At 41.0% G+C, this 21,408-nt stretch overlaps 1 protein-coding gene across 8 annotated transcripts in view; it reads left to right on the top strand.

Annotated features, from left to right (window-relative positions):
- The window catches only part of LOC126267225 (diacylglycerol kinase theta), a 662,574-nt gene that overhangs the window by 607,951 nt on the left and 33,215 nt on the right, over positions 1 to 21,408 (top strand). For all 8 annotated transcript variants that reach the window (XM_049972276.1, XM_049972256.1, XM_049972247.1 and 5 more), the window contains 2 exons: positions 786 to 941; positions 11,071 to 11,227. In XM_049972276.1, coding sequence (XP_049828233.1) covers positions 786 to 941; positions 11,071 to 11,227 — 313 coding nt within the window. The remainder of the gene's footprint in view (positions 1 to 785; positions 942 to 11,070; positions 11,228 to 21,408) is intronic.

Below are 21,408 nucleotides of genomic sequence, written 5' to 3'. Positions count from 1 at the left end.
ACAAGAGGACATTATTTATTTATAGTGGCTACATCTTCCTCTATTTAATTTTGATTGAATACACATGTAACATCCAAACATGAGCACTATTCATCAATGCTGATCTCCAAAAGATGCTTGTCTAACAATGGAAGATATTACCAAAAAGTACTGTAGGTAGTCAGATGAACAGTATGGGTAATTCATTGTTCATCCCGTATTTCCATCGCTGGTTGTCACATGCAGTACTAGCATTCTGTTTGCCACCAGCAGAGAGATACTAAACACAGTAAGTCTCTCTTGAGGTATATCTTGCATATGTGTCACAATTCCATTAGGTGCCTTTTACAGCAAATGTTCTTGTCTTGTGTCATGTCGTTAGTTGATTTCAAAGAAAATATGTAGACTGGAATATACATCTGATAACTGTCTTCCTTGTTAAAATTATATGGTACTTATAACCATTTTCCCTTTAAACTATTACTATATCATCCGTTGAGTTACTTATTACCCATTGTATGGACTCCATGTCTCTCATTGTGTATTGCAGTTTGCTTATCGGGAAGGGAGCTTTACCACTCATATAATGTCATGTTTGTGTACAGAACTTGCAAGCAGAGAATAGGAGCAATGCCATTATCTATCCCAAAACTGAATGAAAGAAATGTAATGGTCATAACAGAACTGTTAAATGAATCTTCACAGCGGTTTCTGTGTGATCAATGACATATTTGTAAACTTGATCCTTGTTAATAATATCCCTATGATACAACTGTTTTCAACTTATCTTTTATCATTTGTTACAGGTTACACAATAAAGGAGTCTATGTGAAAATGGGACTTCGTAAGATGGTTGGACGAAAAATGTGCAAAGACCTTCACAAAGAAGTTCGTCTAGAGGTTGATGGAAAGCATGTGGAACTGCCACAAGTCGAGGGCATCATAATTCTCAACATTTTGAGGTCAGTTTGAAAACTTTTTAAAACAAATAAAAAGCTGTTGAACTGACATAGGCAGGAATCATTTCATTATGCATGAGTTAAAGTGTAACAGACATTAGAAGATTAAAGGTCAGTGTGACAATCTGAACTATCTGAATTATAGTGTGTCACCGGTTTGCCCAGCTACCACTAAAGCATCACTATGACACCAGCTTCATCTGATGCTCTTGATTATATGTGTGCACACATGTGTGCACCCTCCTACATACAAGAAAACAGTGTGGATCTGAACCTTCATGGTGTTCAGAAACTCTTGTTACAAACATGTAGGACTTATAGAAGGGATAGGAACCCATGTCCGGAAACGTACTGGTTCAGATGTGTAATGCATCCATGTTTGCTGAGGAGAAGAGAAAAGTCTCAGAGTTGCTTGTCCTAGTATGCAGTGTGGTAGACAGGATGACATGTACTACGTCAGATGCTCACACAATTTCACTTAACATCTGCCTTGCTGTGAAGCCTGTGTGGCTCCGATACAGTACACATGGTTCAGCACACGTCTTTGGAATACACAGACATGCTCCTTGTGTATGGCAATTCTCAAGGTAACAGAAGAGCTGCTAGTTGCCTGTTTCATGAATGTTTTCTGAAATGCAGCATGCCATTGCACAAACATTTTGCCCAAGTTGCACAGTGGTCTCCAACAACAGGGACCTCCATTGTTAGGAGGCAGGACTAGTGAATTTGAAGAATAAGTACTGCATCGTGTTGAAGGAAATGAGTACTCAAACAAGGAAATGAGTACTCAAACAAGTGCACATGCAATGGGTGTTAGTCACAGTATCATCTGGGACATTTTGGGTGAGCAGCAATTACATCTGTACCACTTATAAAAGTTGCTCACTATGGGTCCAGCCAATATATTGGACCCGTTCTTGGATGCTGTGCCACTGAATATCCATCAAGAAATGTGGTTTCAGGATGATGGTCCACCAGCTCACTTCCCATATGTGGTTCGGAGACATCTTAACAGATGATAATGTCAAAGATGGATAGGCCAATGATGTTGGGCTGTGTGGCACTGTGATTGCCAGATTTAACTCCTGTGAACTACTTCTTGTGGAATCATATATAAAGTTTAATCTACAAGATCTGCTGGTGCAAGTTCTGGCTGCTGCACTAGAAATTGAAGAGACACCAGATGGGATAGAGTGTGTGTACCAGATCATTCTTTATAAGTACAGTGTGTGTAACCACAATGGTGGTTGCCACACCAATCCACTATTTTAATCTACCAGTACTGTTCTGTATGTATAGTATGCTGGGTTCTCATTTGTTTTGGAATAATGTACACACGTAATGTTTAAGTGTTAATTCAAACAAACATGCTTATTTGAATTGTTACCAAATAATAGTACTTCATCCCTCCTCATTCATTTCCTCAAGCAGAAGTGGATTAATTAAACATCTTAATTGAAGCTGTCATAGAATGGAAATGGGTGTTTCTAGACATGGGTTTCTATTCAAAATATTATGTACTCACCCCCTTCTACAAGTTCTAGAAATTTGTAATGGGATTGTCTGAACACTCAGTGTAGGTATGCAGACTTCACTAAAATTGTCTTATCTTGTTCCCCAAATGATTCAGCAATGGGAAAAAAATCAGGGTGACTGTCTTACTTTTCCATTGTTATCTTAATGTAATACATGTGCCCAACAACATGGTGCTCAGAATTTTTGGTCACCTGATTTTGTCTGTGAGTGTTCCAGAAGCAAGAAATACAGAAAACATATGAATATAAAAAAGACTGCCTGAAGTATTTTAAGCAACTTACATGCTAATTAATGTTTCAGTACAGAACACACTTAAGATAATTTTGAAATGCTCTGAATTGTCTATTGTAATACGAATTGATGTCAACTACTACATAAGTGCTTCACCAGTGCACTGTCACATACATTCATTAATTAATCCATCCATGTTCTGTGGATCCCATCAAGAAGGAAAATATTCAGGGATGTGGAACAAGTCAACGTATATATTAACAAAAGACAGGGAAATTGTAGGAACTAAATCTGTGTACTGTGTTAACAATATTCTATTACTATATCACTTAAAGCTATTTTTAGTGTCGGTAGCCTAGGGATGTGACAGGTGACAATCCAAATGCATAGATAACAGCTTTTTGTTTATTAACTTAGAAACAGAACTAAATACACAGTTTCTGGGTACATGCGTCCAAGTACTTTAATACAGACTGGAAAGTCAATCCTAGCCTGGGGAGTGCTCACAATGATGAGGTCCACAAAGCCATAGCTGGTGGCAATATGTAAGGTGCTCATGGACCATTAGCTATGGCATCGAGGTCATGGGCTTGTGCACGGATTTGATGAAAGTCTCATGTAGTGTTGAGCTTGAGGGCAGCTGAGACACACCCAGGAAAGTCAACCAGGAAAGCAAAGCGGAGGGCAAGGACTAACTAATGAACCACTTTGTCCACTGGCAATGCCGGTGTACGTGTTATTCCAGTATGGGAAGAAGAACAATCAAACAATGGGAAGAGTAGGCAAGTACTGTCACGGAACTGTTGACCATACTAGCACCATTGGAATGACTCAGAAAGCAGCCAACAGTGAAAGGTGAGGATACCAAATGCATTACCCTCTGAGGCAGGGCTACCGATATCTGTAAGAGGAATGGTACAGATGCTGCGCCCATGCTGCAGTCAAATGTACCCACGAGCTTAGCCGCCGAAACCACCGTGAATGCTGAGCCGCACGACGAGACACCCTTGCAAGACAAAATGCCAGTGCCACCACTGTCACAGTCGTCGTACCAGAGGCATCAGTTCTGGATACCGGCTTATGGCAGATGGTACTGATCCCAGGCCTTCAACGGACACAGACATACAGACGCAGACAAAACGGTTGCCAAAGTGTCATACGAAACGCCACCTCTCAATGGCAGATGACCAACAGGGCAGACTCAGGGAGAACCCTGCCGATCTCATCTCTGAACGACGTTGCCAACGGAATCTACCAGCACTGCCCTAAGGCAGGCATCTGACACAACGGACAGGACGGCGGCCTCACTCAGTGCAAAGTTTTCATGCGGGAGCCCCTCAGAAAAAAGACCAGGTAATGGAGCACAACGCCCAAGACGACGCGCCATCACTGACTCCATCAGTGCTCGGTGACTGGGCTGCTGAAATGGAGGCAGAAGACACACAAGATACCATTGACATTCCTTCACTGCACGGGACCGGCGCACTGCACAGGGAGAACCTAACACCCATAGAAGAGCCGCATTAAAGATACATGCTGCAAAGAAAGAGTAGCCAAATAGCCCCATTATCACCGAGAAGCCGCTATTTGCATCTACTCATTTGCATTTAGATCTCCCAATCCTACCATGTGAGCACAGTCAACGTTAACAGCATATCGTTGGTCATCCATGATATGCTGCGGGTGGCAGACCGGCTATCACCCTCCTTCAAAAAGTCCATCCAGAGCTGCAACTGAATATTTATGGATACACAGCCTACAGCATCCCATCAAGCAACAGTGCTGGCGGAACTGCCAGCCAATTACACAATGGCATATAAACATCGGAAGTTACGTACCTGCCATCTGCATGAGGTGTTGCCGCCAAGGTGGGAACATCCTGGCAGATTAAAACTGTGTGCCGGGCTGAGACTTGAACTCGGGACCTTTGCCTTTTGCAGGCAAGTGCTCTACCGACTGAGCTACCCAAGCATGACTCACGCCCCATCCTCACAGCTTTAGTTCTGCCAGGACCTCGTTTCCTACCTTCCAAACTTTGCAGAAGCTCTCCTGCGAACCTTGCAGAACTAGCACTCCTGAAAGAAAGGATATTGCGGAGACATGGCTGAGCCACAGCCTGGTGGATGTTTCCTGAATGAGGTTTTCACTCTACAGTGGAGTGTGCGCTGATATGAAACTTCCTGGCAGATTAAAACTGTGTGCTGGGCCGAGACTCGAACTCAGGACCTTTGCAAGCTGCCTTGACCAGATATACGTCTTATGAGGACTCCGTGCCATGACAAGGGATGCAGAACTGTGGCCGACAGTCTTCACCAAGCATTTGGCATACATCTATTCAGTCACACTCCCCCGACAGCTCAAATACCGCAGCCGCGGTCCATGGACGCTTAACATTTCCTATCTGTATGAGGATCGCTGCTCTGTGGGATCGCTGCCTCCAGAGTTTGCATGCACATCCTTCCACCTTACATTGGTGGCTCCACCGTGCCAAGCCAGCCCTTCGACAGACACTCATGGGATATGGCCATGACAGAACATGTTGGAATCGGGTGACGGAATTTTATTACACTGCACTGAGAGAACTCATGAACCAGCCACCATCACGTGAACGGCAGACAGGGGTTAATCGTCTCGAAGCATACCTATTCTGTCTCTCTGCAGAACATTTTGATGGAAACCCAGTCTGGGCAAGGGTGCAGGATACGATCCCCACCAAAATGGCATCCATATATCAAGTTATCAGAGAGAGACGCCACGGCAAGCACCACCTTATAACATCAGTAGAGGGTGGACACATCAACTCGCAGTGTGCCATCGCTTCGGCTTTACTCCAGCATTACAAGTCGTTTTAGACTGAGAACCCACAGACTGTTCGCGAGTACGAAGACTTCGTGTGCAGCCTGCCTGGCCCCAGAGTAGAGGCCCCAGACGGCTCCCATAACTGCTGAAGACGTAACATCGGCTTTGGCACGTGGGGCCCCCAACAAGTCACCGGGCCCAGATGGCTTACCAAACTAATTCTACCGCACCCTCTATCCCCTGATGGGTGCTCATTGGATTCAGATGTTTCAAGACCTCCTCTGCAACGATTTTACCATCCCCACAGATTTCCTCGAAGGCATCATGATACCAGTTCCCAAAACGAGAGGTTCTCACCAATGTCACGACTATCGTCCTCTTACACTACTGAATGAGGATTATAAACTTTTCACCCGCATCCTCCACAATTGTCTTCAGACCACCATCGAACACAAGATCCATCCTCACCAGACATGTTTAGGCGGAGGAAACAACATCCACAGGGCGCTTGGTGCCTACTGTGACATCATGGTGCTGGCACCAGCCTGCTGCCTCCGAGGCACTCTTGTCGCTGTTGATTTTCGTCATGCCTTTGACTGTATCGACCACAGTTTCCTTCACGCCATGCTCGAACACACGGGCATCTCGCAGGTGTCTGCAAGGGTGATATTCCCCTTAATCCACAGGGTGTGCTCCCAGATTATGATCAACGGACATCAGACTGAACACATCACCTCTTGGATGGTCGGTGTGACAGGGATGTCCTTTATTAGGAGTCTTCTTAACGGTGGTCCTGGGACTTGCACACCATGTGCTTTGACAATGACTGGAAGGCAGCAGCATTCGAAATGTGACCTTCCGATGTGCTGCCTTCGCAGACGACGTGGTGCTCTTGGTGCAGTCGAGTGACAAAATCCAAGCGACGCTTCAGTGGTTGTGCCGCTATGCCACGGTATCAGGCGTCGTCGTCAAAATGCGCAAGATGACATACATGTATGTCGGGAGAGGCCTTCTACACCTGACAGGACACAAGCGCTGCTCTGTGATAGCAGATTCCACAATATGGATATGATTCTCCGAATGTGCTATGTCAACACTTACCTAGCATCGAAACTTAATTATTTTGTGCGCATTTTACCTCTAACAGCCGCCATGGCCTGCACTTTCCAGGCAGGTTACAGACAGTTTGTGAGTGCAGGTCATATATTCAAAGTTCACTACACTACTTTAACAAGGCCTCCACTGACAGGGGGCCTGGGGTTGACTCACATCCACAACCATGTGTGGGCATTGTACCTATGCGGCTCGCATGGACCTCGACCAACGACAGTTTGATGGCGACGCTGCCACAGATCGTTGCGCCATGAGATCTTCATCCACCGGTCACTGTGGGCTACATAGCTACGTCTCTTGCTCACATCCGCGATTTTCTGATCGAACTGAGTTACATGACTGAGGATCTACCAGCGACAAGGACGCCGAGCACGAGAGATTACTACTACATCTTTCAGGCATGACAACCCCTTAAAAATGTCGAACAACCAACCATCCGGTGGACCAGGGTGTGGGGAGCCATTCACACCCCATACCTGCCCATGTACGCTCGTTCTCTGTAGTACGTGGTGGTGGACGGCAACTTAGCCACACACCAGTGCCTCCATTCCATCCATCTCACCAACGACCCTTAGTGTTCGCACTCTGCCGTCGTCGATTCAGCTGCACACCGCCTGACGTGCTGGGACAGGCAGATGCTGGGATCTTGTACAACGTAGGCTGGCTCTCCTGTTGTGACGTCAGCCAGAGTCTGTCATGCCAGAGAACTCCTACACCCAGATACCACTTACTTTCCCACTACAAAACGAATGCCGTCAACTGGCTGAAGGGCATGGTGCAGTATTACATTTTGCAAACCGCTCCCGAAAACCCTCTGGACTTGTGGGTCCACCTGACAACGACTCATGAGGCATTCCACCACCATGCATTGTACTGCACATAACTATCGAACTATTTAGGGGTATTATTCAATGATCCTTCTGCCCATTGGGGCATTCCAAGTACTAGCAGGCACACTTAAAAATAATTCACAGCACACGATTGATCCTCAGAGCAAACGGTTTAGAGTGGGTCCCCCTTACATTTATTATGCGAAGACAACTCAGAAAACAACCAGCAGTCAGCAGAGTCAGTGCAGAGGGCAGCACTATCACCACTGAGTGATTGCATGCACAATGGACACAAGAGGCATTGGAGAGAAGGCAATAGGAAATAAGCTATGGAAACCTGAGAAGTGGTGGCAGTGATGCAAGCAGCCTGGCCAGCTGGTAGTGTTGATTGGGCTGACAATGAGAGGAGCAGCATCAGCATAGACAGTGCCAGCCGTGAAAGGGTCAGTCATTAAAAGACAGGCTACGGAAAAGCCAAATGTCAACCGGGCTGATGATGAGATGGTTGACAACAGTAGGGCTGGCATTGGTGGACAATGGGGTCTGCTGTAGTTGGTGCTGCATAAGAGAAATCAGGACTCGCACAGAAAAATTTAAGCACTCATTTTTCCCACACGCTGTTTGAGAGTGAAATAGTAGAGAGACAGCTTGAAGGTGGTTCATTGAACCCACTTCCAGGCACTTTATTATGAATAGCAGAGTAATCACAAAGATGTAGATGTAGGTGTAGACGTGTTCCAAATATTGTTGCCAACATTCCAGAAACTGTCGATCTGGCAACTATCAACATGCAAGAGACACCTTTGTCACTAGTTTAGTATTTGTGACCTAGGAGTGTGACTGGTGACAGCTGAAATGCACAAGCAGAAGAAATAATTACTTGTTTATCAACTTAGAAACAGAACTCAATACACGGTTTCTGGGGATGAGTACCCACGCTACTTGAATACAAACTGAAAAGTAAATCTTTGACATTGCAGGGAAGATGATCACAGTGATGAGTAGCATGGTGCTCACTGATGATTAGCTGTAGGGTCCAGTGAGGCTGTGAGTTTTGGATAGCTGAGAGCGAAGTCCTGCACAGTGTTGAGCTTAGGCAGCAGAGGTGCAGGTCCAGCGCAGCATGACACTCGTGGGTGGCTGACAGAAGTCCAGTGATGTGTTGCACTTGAGGGCGACTGGTATGCAGGTCCTGCACAGTGAGGTACTCGAGGGTAGTGAACAGATGTCCAGCAGTGTAATCATGGTGAAGGTGAAGAGGATTCTGTTTGATGGGCTGCAGAAGCAGCCAGTATTGAAACCAGATTGTGAACTGTTTGTAGAGTGTTCTGGCAATAGCCTTATTACCCATCAGTGGATGGATACTGGCATAGTATTTGGTGAACATGTGATTTTCTGTAAGAAAGTGGTGCCCACAGCAGTAACACTGTGTTCTCCAATCTGGGCAACATGTATTAGCAAGGCTGGTGCCTCTCGATTCTGTGGCGGCTGCGTGAGGATTAGTTGAAAACATCCTGGCAGGTTGCGTTGATGTCTGTAATGCAATCTTGGGGTAGTGTTAATAGTGGGTCAGGCTTGTGACCACCAGCACTAAATGTCTGTTGAAGGCTGTGTCACAAAGTAGGAGTCTGGTGTATATAGTACTATTTTTACATATGCCAGCTAAATTTAATCAAGTAAATTAGAAAGTAAGCTGCTACTTTGAAAGAAACTGGTGCTTTCTCACATGTACTAGGTAGCTGCTGTTTCTCTGCTATTGTTAGCAGATACTTACTGGGTTACAGTGGTAGTTTTTGAAGAAAATGTTTACCCGCATCTGTACATGCAGAGTCCAGTTTACAGTACATTACTACTTTTCATGCAGCTTTACAATGGACACTGCAATGTGTTATGTAGCTAAAACAAGTTTGCAGTTAGTGAAAATAAATATTCAGATAATTTGTGGAAAGAGTGATTTTCAAATAAATAATCCCAGCATTCAGTTTATTTGATTTAGGGAAACTAAGGAATACATCAATTTGGATGACTGTATACATTCTCTTCCTCCCCCCTCCCCCCCCCCCCTCCTCCTCTGCCTTCTCTCTCTCTTTAGCACAAGTGCACGCACACACACACACACACACACACACACACACACACACACAGAGAGAGAGAGAGAGAGAGAGAGAGAGAGAGTGATGTTCATGTGTTAAGCTTAAACTCATCAATAAACTAAAATTGATCCTATTTCAGTTCTGATCAAGGTTTCTGGGATACCATATGTTCTGGAACTGGAAATCATCTGAATTTCTTCATCTGTGAAATCCCCGGGCTGCACTTCCAGTATGGTGGAATCTGTCTAGAGACCACTAAATACTCTACAGTGGGTCACCTATCCGTTTATTTGAAGAATAACATACATAATATTTTGGAATGGCATTACTAAAAATTTATGTGAATCACTTACCACTAAGCATTGCATACTTGATTATGAAGTATACATGTGAATATAAATGCAGAGACAATGAGTGATTCATGATCAAAACTTTTTATTATCATTTTTAAATCCTTCTCATTCTTTCCTGAATGGGCTTTCAGTGCTCTCATATTCTTCACACCTTGTAGTACCATCAAACACATATCCTTCACCCACAAAGGTCTTATGCATGGTGACAGCCACATTATAAAATTTGAGCTATGCACCCTCCAGGAGCCAACTATACTAGTTCACGCACTGACAAGCATTGCAATGAGGATAGCACAATCTGTGGGATCACACTTGTTTATACATCAGCAAAAATATCAGTTTGCCTCTTTATTGACCTGACAAAGAATAAATATTCAGAAAAAATTAGTTACAATAGGCAAATCATTTGGGTACATAAAACCAAATATCTTAATCCTGAACATTCTCCAGATATTATACCAAGTACATCGGTATGTATCTTGAAGCTAAGATAATTTTAAATTCCCGTTCCAATATCTGCACATGTGAGAAAGAAACTTCAAGGCTCTTACATTCATCTGACCTTAACAGAGAATACAGTTTTCCCTCCTGTTATTAGACCCTTTAAGAGGGCCACACTATCTTTTATTTTTCAATTGAGTTTCTTTTCCATTCCCTTCTGTCTGCAATACTTTCTCTTGATTTTTTATTTCTTCCACTTATCTCCATGTTTATAAACAGGTCCAAATATTGTATAAGTCAGTCAGCAAGTATGCCTTGAGTCGCAGACTGGTTACAAAGGCAGCTAAAGGGAGGCTCTATCAAACCAGTACAAGACTTTTTTACTCTACTAGAAGTTATGTCAGTCAAAAGACTAGCAGCCTAATGGTAATTATAATATCCTTAGGATTTGTGTTTGGTAGTTATGTTTGTTGGTGGTGTATACAGCTTCTTGTGCAATAAACCTAATGCAACTGTATGATAGAAGATGAGAAGATTTTGCAATACTGGTGTTAATGGTTTTTCAACCCTTCATTACAGCCTTCACTCTAAGTTAGATGGAATTTTCCCCATCTGTCACAAGATATTTTTTGATAGCAAGTTGTTCAGAATAACAGCGTTTGTGCATTCCTTTCAGTTCATGTGACAGTGTATTTTCTCAGTAGTGCATTAACCTATATTGACTTTTATTTTTCAGTTGGGGTTCAGGAGCAAATCCGTGGGGACCAGAGAAGGAAGATCAGTTCTCCAAACCAAATCATTGGGATGGAATGCTGGAAGTTGTAGGTGTCACAGGTGTTGTTCACTTAGGTCAGATTCAGTCTGGCCTCCGGTCTGCAATGAGGATTGCTCAGGTAATCATAATAAGTTTGCTTGCATGCAGCTTCAGTGATGAAAAAGTTTTGTAAAAAGTTAATAAAACAACTTTAATTTCATCTTTTGATTTTGTGGCATTGTCATACAAAACTGGTTTGTGTATAGGTTGGTCGGTAACATCATTCCTACTGAGACTAAACATTTTACAAGATGACAAAATGACACAAATTAAGTATGGTGTTCAGAAAAATGAGATATTTATTGAAATAAAGGCTTCCAGAATTATGAACATGGTGTAGTGTGCTGTAGAATAATACAACAACAAACCAAGTTTGCATTGTAAGAAGTACAGATCAAAATAGCTACTAATGGATCCAGCCATCAGGTTGTAGTTGATCCACAATTCCCCACCAGCAATGTGCTGTGTGAGAAAAACTTTGTCTTGGTATTTGCTCTATTTTACATCTTTAATCACAGGTGTCATGTATCAGAGGTGTCCAGCTGTCACTATATGTTAGTGAATGCCCCTTGTGGTTTTAGACTGGACTGGGCTAATTTCATCAGACACAGTTATCATTACATTTGCTGTTGTCTTATGTAAAGATCTGCCTTATTGAAATAACAAAAAGTCACAGCTAATATCTTAGTACTTTGCTTGTGCTCAGCTACAGTACTAGCTTAAAATTTCTAACTGATTATTTTCAATCTGTCTGTGGTTGAACAGTTAGTACACAGAAAGCATACGAAAAATAGAAGACAATAGTGTAAATTCAGTTCAAGTGGATGGTGAGAGCTAATTATGCACTGGAAAGCAGAGTCACACCTGCAAAGTTCAGTGGACTGCTACCAAGAAGTTTAGACTGATGACTATGTGAGTTACTCATGTTTTACTTTCTCAGAGGCAGTCAATCAAACCAGTACATTAAACCTCCATGTTTGAAGTTAATGAGAGTATACTGTGGAGACTGCATTGATTCTGTTGTCATTTTCATGTTGTTACGTAACACAGTCAAAGATCTTTGTTTCCTCCAGGCTCAACTAACAAAATCCTGATTTTAATCAGATATCAGTGTAGTGTCATGTTTTCAATGACATTTTGCACATACACTGCATAAAACATGAATGTACTCTACTATTATTTAGTTGGAACTGTTCAAAAGTGGTAACACGAATTTCTGAAGATAAATAAGACTGAAATGGTGGCACTTGTAAGACTTGGTGGGGATTGGGGGGGGGGGGGGGGGGATGGAATAGTGTAAAAGTAAGATAGTAATTAATTAAGGCATGTGGTTTACTAATAAGTAACACAGTAATTGTGTCTGGGTAACAGTAATTTAATAAATAAAACATAAAAATGTTGCTTACAAAGTCTTCAAGTGCTTACATTACTTATGTTTAGTTTTATCAACAACATTATGAAAAGGATAGCTTGCTACTCACTGTAAAGATAGACGGGCAGGACATTTAGTGTAACATCCTTTTTGTCATGCCTGTGTGCAACTCAACATGTCATCTTTATGGTAAGTAGCAATCTATCCTTGTCATAATATTGTTCGTATTCCTACCTGGACTTCCCATTGTTTGATATGTTTAGTTTTCAACAAGATGACTAGGTATTGTGAACTAGTTTCATAAATCCATCACAGAACAAGTTCACCTTCTGTTTCTGCAAGCCCAACCTGATGATGTTTTCATTGTTGATGTCATAGTAATGTGCCTGTTGTTCACTCTTAAGGTGAGAAAAATTACAAAAATTGTCGCTGGAACATCACAAGATGTGTTGCTACTTATTTTATGTCAGTTCAGCCAATAGTTCACACTAATCCTTCCAAATATGCAAAAATTCTGTTTATGGTTTCTACATTTATTTAGATGTTATATGATGAAAAACGTCCATTAAAAGAAAGAAGTAGCTCCAATTTCGGAAATGAATGTCTGTTTTATGCCATTGATATTCATATTCAAGTAGCAGTATACACTAGAAATGTTTCGTTCAGAAAATTTGTTAATAATTGTGAATCCTTTGTAAGTTTTCCTAATACTTAAAGACAATAATCAATTAAATTCTGAGTACACACTTTCTGTGGATTTTGTCAACTTACAATGTTGAATTACACCAGCTGCAGTCTATTGTAGGTGTTCGGCCCATCGTTCACTTGTGCTGGCACTGTGTTCCATGTACCAAACAATAAGTCAAAATGTGTCTTCGTAATTACATTTGTAACATAAATACAGTTGACAAATGGAGTCACAACAGCAGAGACAACAGTCATAGTTTTCCAGTGATGTCAACCTAACTGTGGTAGACAATCTCAAAAATGGATATATTATCAGTCAGACAATCTGCCTCACTTTTTACTCATGCTGAACTGCCTGTTGGTGTTTCTTAAAAATCTATTTATATGCATGCCTCTCTCCTTTATTTTAAGGGATGTGAGGTCACAAAAATGAAATATAAATGTGTACTTTATAGTAGAATTAAGCTGCCTGAAGGTCAGCTTAGTTTTTACATAAAAGAGTTTGTCCCTTGAATATTAAATTCATCATAATGTGTATTAATGTGGTAGCAACAACAACTGTGTCATCTGTTCCTTTACCAAATAGGTCTGCCATCTTAGCAAAATAAAATAAATGTAATTTTTACTAAATATAAAACAGTTGTAAAATAATGTGCAAAATGTATTATTAAAGGAAATTTCCAAAACTGCTCTTAAATTTTGGAAGTCTGCAGTATTCTCTGAGTTGTGGAGAATTTAAAATTATGATTAATATTAATACACCTGCTGTACTTTGGTCACAGTTGTAACTGTAAAACATGACCTTTTAACAATATTGTGAAAAGGAAAGTTGCCACTTGCCAGTTGCACCTGAGACTGCTGTCATGTGTGTGTGAGCTGTGTTTGTGTGAGTGTGTGTTTGTTGTCTAATTTTGATGAAGGCCTTACTAGCCGAAGGCTATATTTGTGACAGTCTTTTTGTTGTGCCTATCTGCAACTCAGTATCTTTGCTATATAGTGGGTGGCAACTTCCCTTTTCACAATATTGTTACATTCCATCCTGGATTTTCCATTGTTTGGAACATGATCTTTTGTTCTCTAATACTGGTTGAATGAACGTTATTTTGGAGTTGTTTTACTGAATTTTGCTATTGTGTCATGAGTGCCCTTGTTGATAATTGACACTGTTTTTGCAGTTGTTGTTTCCTGTTTGTGTACTAAGGCAGTGTTATTGTGACAGATGTGGACACACTAAGTGCCACCTAATGACCTGCATATAATGGAAACAAAAACTCAGTTGTATACTTGGAAGCATGCCATTAGTCCTTGGTTTGCAGATATCAAGAAGAATTTTTGATCAAACTCTATATTGGCTGCCCATTTCCACTTGAATTGTTGCTTATAAGCTACATCTGGAGCATTTCATGCATTAGTCCAGCAGTAGTCTGCCAAAGTAATAGCAGTCCACTTCCCTTTGTACTTCTTCTCCATGACTGCAGTATCCTGATGTAATCGCTCACAGAAACTGCTCTGCATTTTTCAGGGAAGAAGTTGTGATAGGTTTGAAAGGAGTGCATTTCAGAGACACGTTATAGAGCATCATTTCATAATATTCCAACAGTTCACTGACACACTCTTTGTAATTTCTGTTCTCTTATCTCTGAAGAAATTGAAAAAAAATCAAACAATGGAAAATCCAGGATGGAATTAACAATGATATCTGCATTGTGCCCATCTGTGACTCAGCATCTCCACTGTATTGTTGAAATTGAAAGAAAAATGTTTTAAAAACTTTTCTCAGGCAGCCTTCTCATCACCATGCAAAATTTCATCAAATTGCTTGTTTCCAAAAATTTATCAAATCTGTCTTTGACATTTGATTCACTAAATCATGGGAATTTTTCCTTTGAGTTCTCATAGGCCTCTCCTTCATGATTCATTTTCTTTACAAAATGTTTCATCAATTATATAAAAATCAGTTTAGAAGAAAACATTACGACAAATTATAATCAGTACCACATACAATACTAACTGTAGTAAGGTGTTGAATTGGTATGACATAACCGTTGAATGATATTTTCATTATAATGTTACATAGAAGAAGGTGTAATTAGATGAATGACGAGCACTAACTTCACTTAACAAAGCTTTATTCAGCACTTGCACATACAAGAGCATGGAGCGAACTTCCTCCAGCCAGAACACTTACAGTATATATACAGCTACAGAACATTCCAGTACAATGATTCTTGCCTTTTGGAGATACTTCTAGAATGTACTCGAACCAAATATAGAAATTAAAATTGTTCCGCCCAGGTGAGTTTTGAACTCACAACCCATGATGCAACAGTTTAGTATCATAATCACTACACCACAGTGCTACTCAGCTTCTGCAACATTTCTCTCTCCTTGAAAGAACAGCGTCTCGGTGTTATGTCCTCCTAGTCTGGGAATGAGTCATCGGTCCTGTATACTCTGACTCTCGATGACTGATGCTTGCCCTGGCAGTGATCTTCTTAGAACTTCTTTTGCTGTTACGCTCTTTGTCATCTTTCCGCCTGTTGGCTGTTGCTGGAGCTTCAAATTTACCCTGGTGGTAGGATCCTTATAGGACTTCATTCGAAGGATGTGGACAATATCTCTGATATTTTGTTGTCTTGCGTCGGGGTCGAAATCTTCAACTTCATAAGTAACATCAGACAACTGTCTTACAACCTTATAAGGTACAAAGTAGCGCCTGAGGACCTTCTCAGAGAGACCAACCTTCCGAACAGGAGTGAAGATCCAGACGAGGTCACCAGGCTTGTAGACAACAGGGCGGTGGTTCACATCATACCTTTGGCGATCATTTTCTTAAGCCTGCAGCGTGCAGACTCAAGCTAACTGCTGAGCTTCCTCATCTCTGGTTAACAACTAGCCAATGTAGTCATCATCCATGTCATCAGGATGTAACAGAAACACAGTGTCCATCGCCATCGTCGCCTCACGCCCATGCACCATGAAAAATGGAATAAATCATATGGTGTCATGTCTGGCACTGTTGTAGGCAAACGTCATGAAAGGTAGCACCTCATCCCAGTTGCTCTGCTCAACATTGATGAACATTGATAGCATATCGGCCAAGGTCTTATTAAGGCGTTCAGTAAGCCTGTTAGTTTGCAGATGGTAGGCAGTTGTCATGTGATAAGTGATGTTGCACCGATGTTTTATCTCTGTCACAAGATTCGATTGAAAAGCTTTCACTCAATCCATAATTAACGACGACCTTGGGCATCATGTTTTAATACAATGTCTTCCATGATGAATTTGGCTACCTCGGGTGCTTCGGCTGTTTTCATGGCTTTTGTAATAGCATAGCACATCAGATAATCAGTGCAAACAATAATCCATCTATTGCCACTAGCAGACATTGGAAATTGTCCACGGAGGTCAATCCCAACACAGTGAAAAGGCATTTCAGCTGGTGGATTTGACATCAGTCGGCCAGGTGGTTTCTGAGCAACTGCCTTTCTCCTCTGGCACTCTCGATAGTGCGACACATAGTGACGGACACTCCTAAATAAACCTAGCCAGAAACATCTCTTGCAGGAATGATCACTTCATCCAGCACACATATTCTTCACACACTCGGATGCGCACCTTCCTGTCCACTGTATTTCATCTTCGAGCGACCACAATCTATAATTGCCTCAGAAGGTTTCAAAAACTCCCATCGGAGAATGATGTCTTGACTACATTCTTGTAAGACAATGTTCATCTTCGTCGTCCCGGAGTTGGCGTCGGCAAAGATTGGTCTGCTGTCTTCTGGCATGGGCATCATCAAATATCTGCTGCCTTTCTCGACAATGGCACACCACATGTCCTGGTCATTCGCAGTGGAAACGTACTGGTTGGTTATCCTGGGTGGTCCCGACGTCAGTCTTCCTTGGTGCCCAAATAGGTTCCTCATGCGGCATTGTAGGAACATAACTGTGCCTGGGTCTTGACTTTTTTACCGTTTTAAAGGGAAATGAAGTTTGAGAAATTGGGTTCAATGTCTGTTCCTCTTCCTTCCTTATGACCTCTTGAAGCGTCTCAGTTTTTTGCTCACCGTGCAATCCAAGTGCCTTCTGAACTTCCCCTCTCACTATCTGATGAAGAACACCTGTGAAATCAGTTGCTTCTCCCATCACAGGCATCAATATGATTTTTGGAAGCCGTTCAAGCGACTTGCATGTAATTTGTTTTTGATGCGTTGTCTCGATATACTGGCACCATTTCAGTAGTCTACTGTCTACCTCCTTCAGGAGTAGGGCTTGATACATGTCCTCAGCAACATCCTTCATGAGATGCGCAACCTTATCTTCCTCCTTCACTCTAGGGTCCACTATTTTACACAGCTCCAAGATGTCTTGAATGTAGGATGCTGTCATTTCTCCTGGATGCTGTGCCCTGCACTTTAATTTATCTTCATCCCTGTACTTCTGTCGCCAAAAAACTTGCGCTGTTCTGCCTGGAATACTTCCCATCTTGTGAACTTCTCCTCGTTCTTCTCATAATATTGCTTGGCAGTGCCCTCCAAATAGGAAAATAGGTTAGCCAAGTACATGGTGTCATTTCATTTCTTAAATTTGGCTATACACTCATATACCTTCAGCCACTTGTTTAGATCTTGGCCATCATCACCAGGGAACCTGGAAGTATGTCTCATGTGGTGGCTCACAGTTGCTGTCATCATAACGCCCTCTTCTTCTTCTGTATCCGGTAGATTGCAATCTGTTGAATATGGCTCGAACTCAGGTTTCTCGCCACGTAAATAGCAGCTCTGTCGTGGCCTGATGGGAGCCACTGTGTCATCGATAATGTGTGCTATCACAAGTTCCAATACCCAGCATCTCCATCAGAATAATGTCACATAAAAGAAGGTGTAATTAGATGAATGATGAACACCAACTTCGCTTAATGAAGGTTTATTCAGCACTTGCACATACAGTAGATATACAGCTACAGAACATTCCAGTACAACGATTCTTGCCATTTGGGGATACCTCTAGAATGTACTTGAACCGAATATAAAAATTAAAGTTGTACAGTTCAGGTGAATTCTGAACTCACGACCCTTCATGCAGCAGTTTAGTATCATAACCACTACACCATAGTGCTACACAGCTTCTTCTGCTACAATATTGTTTCATTCCTGTGATATGTAACAATTATACATATGTTATTAATATTTTTTTGTTTTCATTTATTAGAAAACACAAGAATGTGAAAGAAAAGAAATTAATCATTTTCATCTACATTTATACTCTACAAACCACCATGAGGTGCATGACACAGGGTGTGTCCCACTGTACCAGTTTTTAGGGTTTCTTAATGTTTCATTCATGTTGGAACATGGGAAGAATGATTGTTTGAATGCCTCTGTGTGTGCAGTAATTATTCTAATCTTATCCTCATGATTTTCCTAGAGTAATCATTCAAAGCCCATTCTTTAAACTTTGTTTACAAACTTTCTTGGTATAGTTTACATTTATCTTCAAGAATCTCCCGGTTTAGGTCCTACAGTACCTCTGTGACATTCTCCCATGGATTAAACTAACCTTCATGCCGCCCTTCTCCATATACGTTCAATATCCCATGTAGTCCTATCTGGTATGGGTCCCACACACTTGAGCAATATTCTAGAACTGGCCACATGAGTGATTTGTAAGCAATCTCTTTTGTAGATTGATTGCACTTCCCCAGTATTCTACCAATGAACCGAAGTCTATCACCTGTTTTACCCAAAACTGAATCTATGTGATCATTGCATTTCATATCCCTACAAAGTGTTACATTCAGGTATTTGTATGTGTTGGCCAATTCCAACAGTGACTCATTGATATTGTAGTCATAGGATACTACATTTCTTTCATTTTCTGAAGTGCAAAATTTTACATTTATTTTTATTTTTATTTTGAGCTTTTCCTCATTACAGAGGCTTATCAGCAACTTAATAATTTACTTGGAAATTACAATACAAACAATAACCGTTCTTAAACTATATTCTCAAAATATTTCTCCAGGTGTTTCGATCTTGTGTGTCTTCTTCCTCTGTGCCCATTCTCCTCATTGTGTGCTGTTCATTTTAGATCCAGGTGGTCATAGGGTGTCCTCTTCTTCTTCTCCCCTCCCGTTCCCACTCCAGTATCAATTTTGGTATTCTGGTTTTCTCCATTCGTCGTACATGCCCGTACCACTGTAATTTCTTCCTATCCATTACGTCATATATTCTTTCTTTTATTTCCATTCTCCTTATTACTTCGGTGTTCCTTATCTTTTCTATCCTGGAGATTCTTGCCGATCTTCTCCAAAAGTCCATCTCTAGAGCTTGCTTTTTTAATGTGCTTCATGTTAATTGTCCAGGTCTCCAGTCCATACAGAACCACAGTCTCTATTATGGATTTGTATATTAATTTTTTAGTTCTGCTCATTACATTCCTGCTCCATAAGACTGAGTTAAGCATCCCAATGACCCTCCGTCTGCTACTAATTCTTTTATTGATTTCTGACTCTGATTTTCCCTCGAATTCTAAAATGGATCCCAGATAACAGAAAGTGTTTATCTTTTTGATTTTCTTTCCTTCAATGTATAGCTCATCTGAACCATTAGTCAAGTATTCTGTTTTTTGGTAATTAATCTTCAAACCCCAAGTTTTGTATGCTACTGCTAGTTGATTGCACTTATAGTTAGCATCCTCCCCATCTTGTGCTACGGCTACTTGATCATCAGCAAATAATAAATGATGTAGGTAAACTCCATCTCTTATTTCTAATCCCATACTATTACATTTACTAGACCATGTTCTAAGGCTAATATCTATATAGATTTTAAATAATGGTGGTGACATGGGACATCCCTGTAAAAGGCCTTTGCTTGTTCTAAATTTCTGTGAAAGTTTATTACCAACTTTCACTTGGCAAATGTTATCTTTATACGTCTGTTGTATTATTTTAATCAAGGAAGGATTTATTTGCCATATGTAGTGCTCTCCAAAGTAATTTTCTTGGAAGAGTATCATACGCTTTTTCTAGATCTATGAAAATTAATACTATATTTTTTTTATTTTTCCCTATGTTTCTCCAAAATCTGTTGTAATGTGAAAAGATGGTCTACACATGATCTCCCAGCCGTGAATCCACATTGTTCTTCTTGGGTTCTAAAATTTTTTTCCAGTTTGTTTTTAATTACTTTCGCAAAAATTCTCATTAATGTGTTTGTAACACAAATTCCTCGATAGTTTGAACAAATTTTGCGTTCCCCTTTCTTAAATATTGTATTAATGTAACCTAGCTTCATCTTGTTGGGTATTGACTCTCCATGTATCATTTTGTTGAAGAGCTGTGTTATCAGTTTCACAATTTTGTCTCACCATATTTCAGACACTCCAGATTGATATTGCCTGGTCCCGGTCATTTACCATTCTTCCCCGTTCTCAACGCCTGAAGTACTTCGCTTTCTAAAATCTGGATCTCATCATCTTCATGTCCTTTATCTTCCCCTGTTCCTTCTTCTAGATATTCTTCTCTGTCCTCGTTTAATAATTTTCGCAAATACTCTTCCCATTCCTTTTGTGTTATCAGTTGGAGATTAGTTTTTCTTTTTGTATCCTGTCGAAGCCCTTTAAATACTGCCCATGCTTCTTTTGCTCTCCCAAATCCTAATTTGCTATTCACCATGGCACATGTTCTTTCCCATGCTTCATTTTTTGCCATCAGTATTTTTTTCATCACTTCGTTCTTCTTTTCCTTGTATATTGATCTTGTTTTTTCTGATTTATCATTCAACCACAGAAGGATCACATTTCATTTTTCTCTAACGAGGACCTCTAGTTCCTCTGACCACCACTCTGCTGCACGGTCGTGGTTGCTATATTTTTTACCCAACACCTCTGTTGCTATGATTTTCACATTAGCTTTTATATAGTCATATATTTCCTCTGTACTTCCTTCAAATGATTCCTTCAAATGATTTTACATTTCAGAACATATAAAGTGAGTTGCCAATGTCTGCACCACTTTGAAATCTTATAAAGATCTGACGGAATATTTACACAGTTTCTTTCAAATAGTACTTCATTATAGATAACTGCATCATCATAATCATCATCATCAGCAGCAGCAGCAGCTGCAGCAGCACAAGACTCTGATGTTACTATTAAAATTTTCTGCAAAGTCGTTAATATACAACATGAACAGAA

This window comes from Schistocerca gregaria, chromosome 1, assembly GCF_023897955.1.
Source record: "Schistocerca gregaria isolate iqSchGreg1 chromosome 1, iqSchGreg1.2, whole genome shotgun sequence".
Taxonomy (NCBI): domain Eukaryota; kingdom Metazoa; phylum Arthropoda; class Insecta; order Orthoptera; family Acrididae; genus Schistocerca; species Schistocerca gregaria.
Note: the sequence above shows the minus strand (reverse complement) of the source record. Positions and strands in the feature narration are given on the sequence as shown.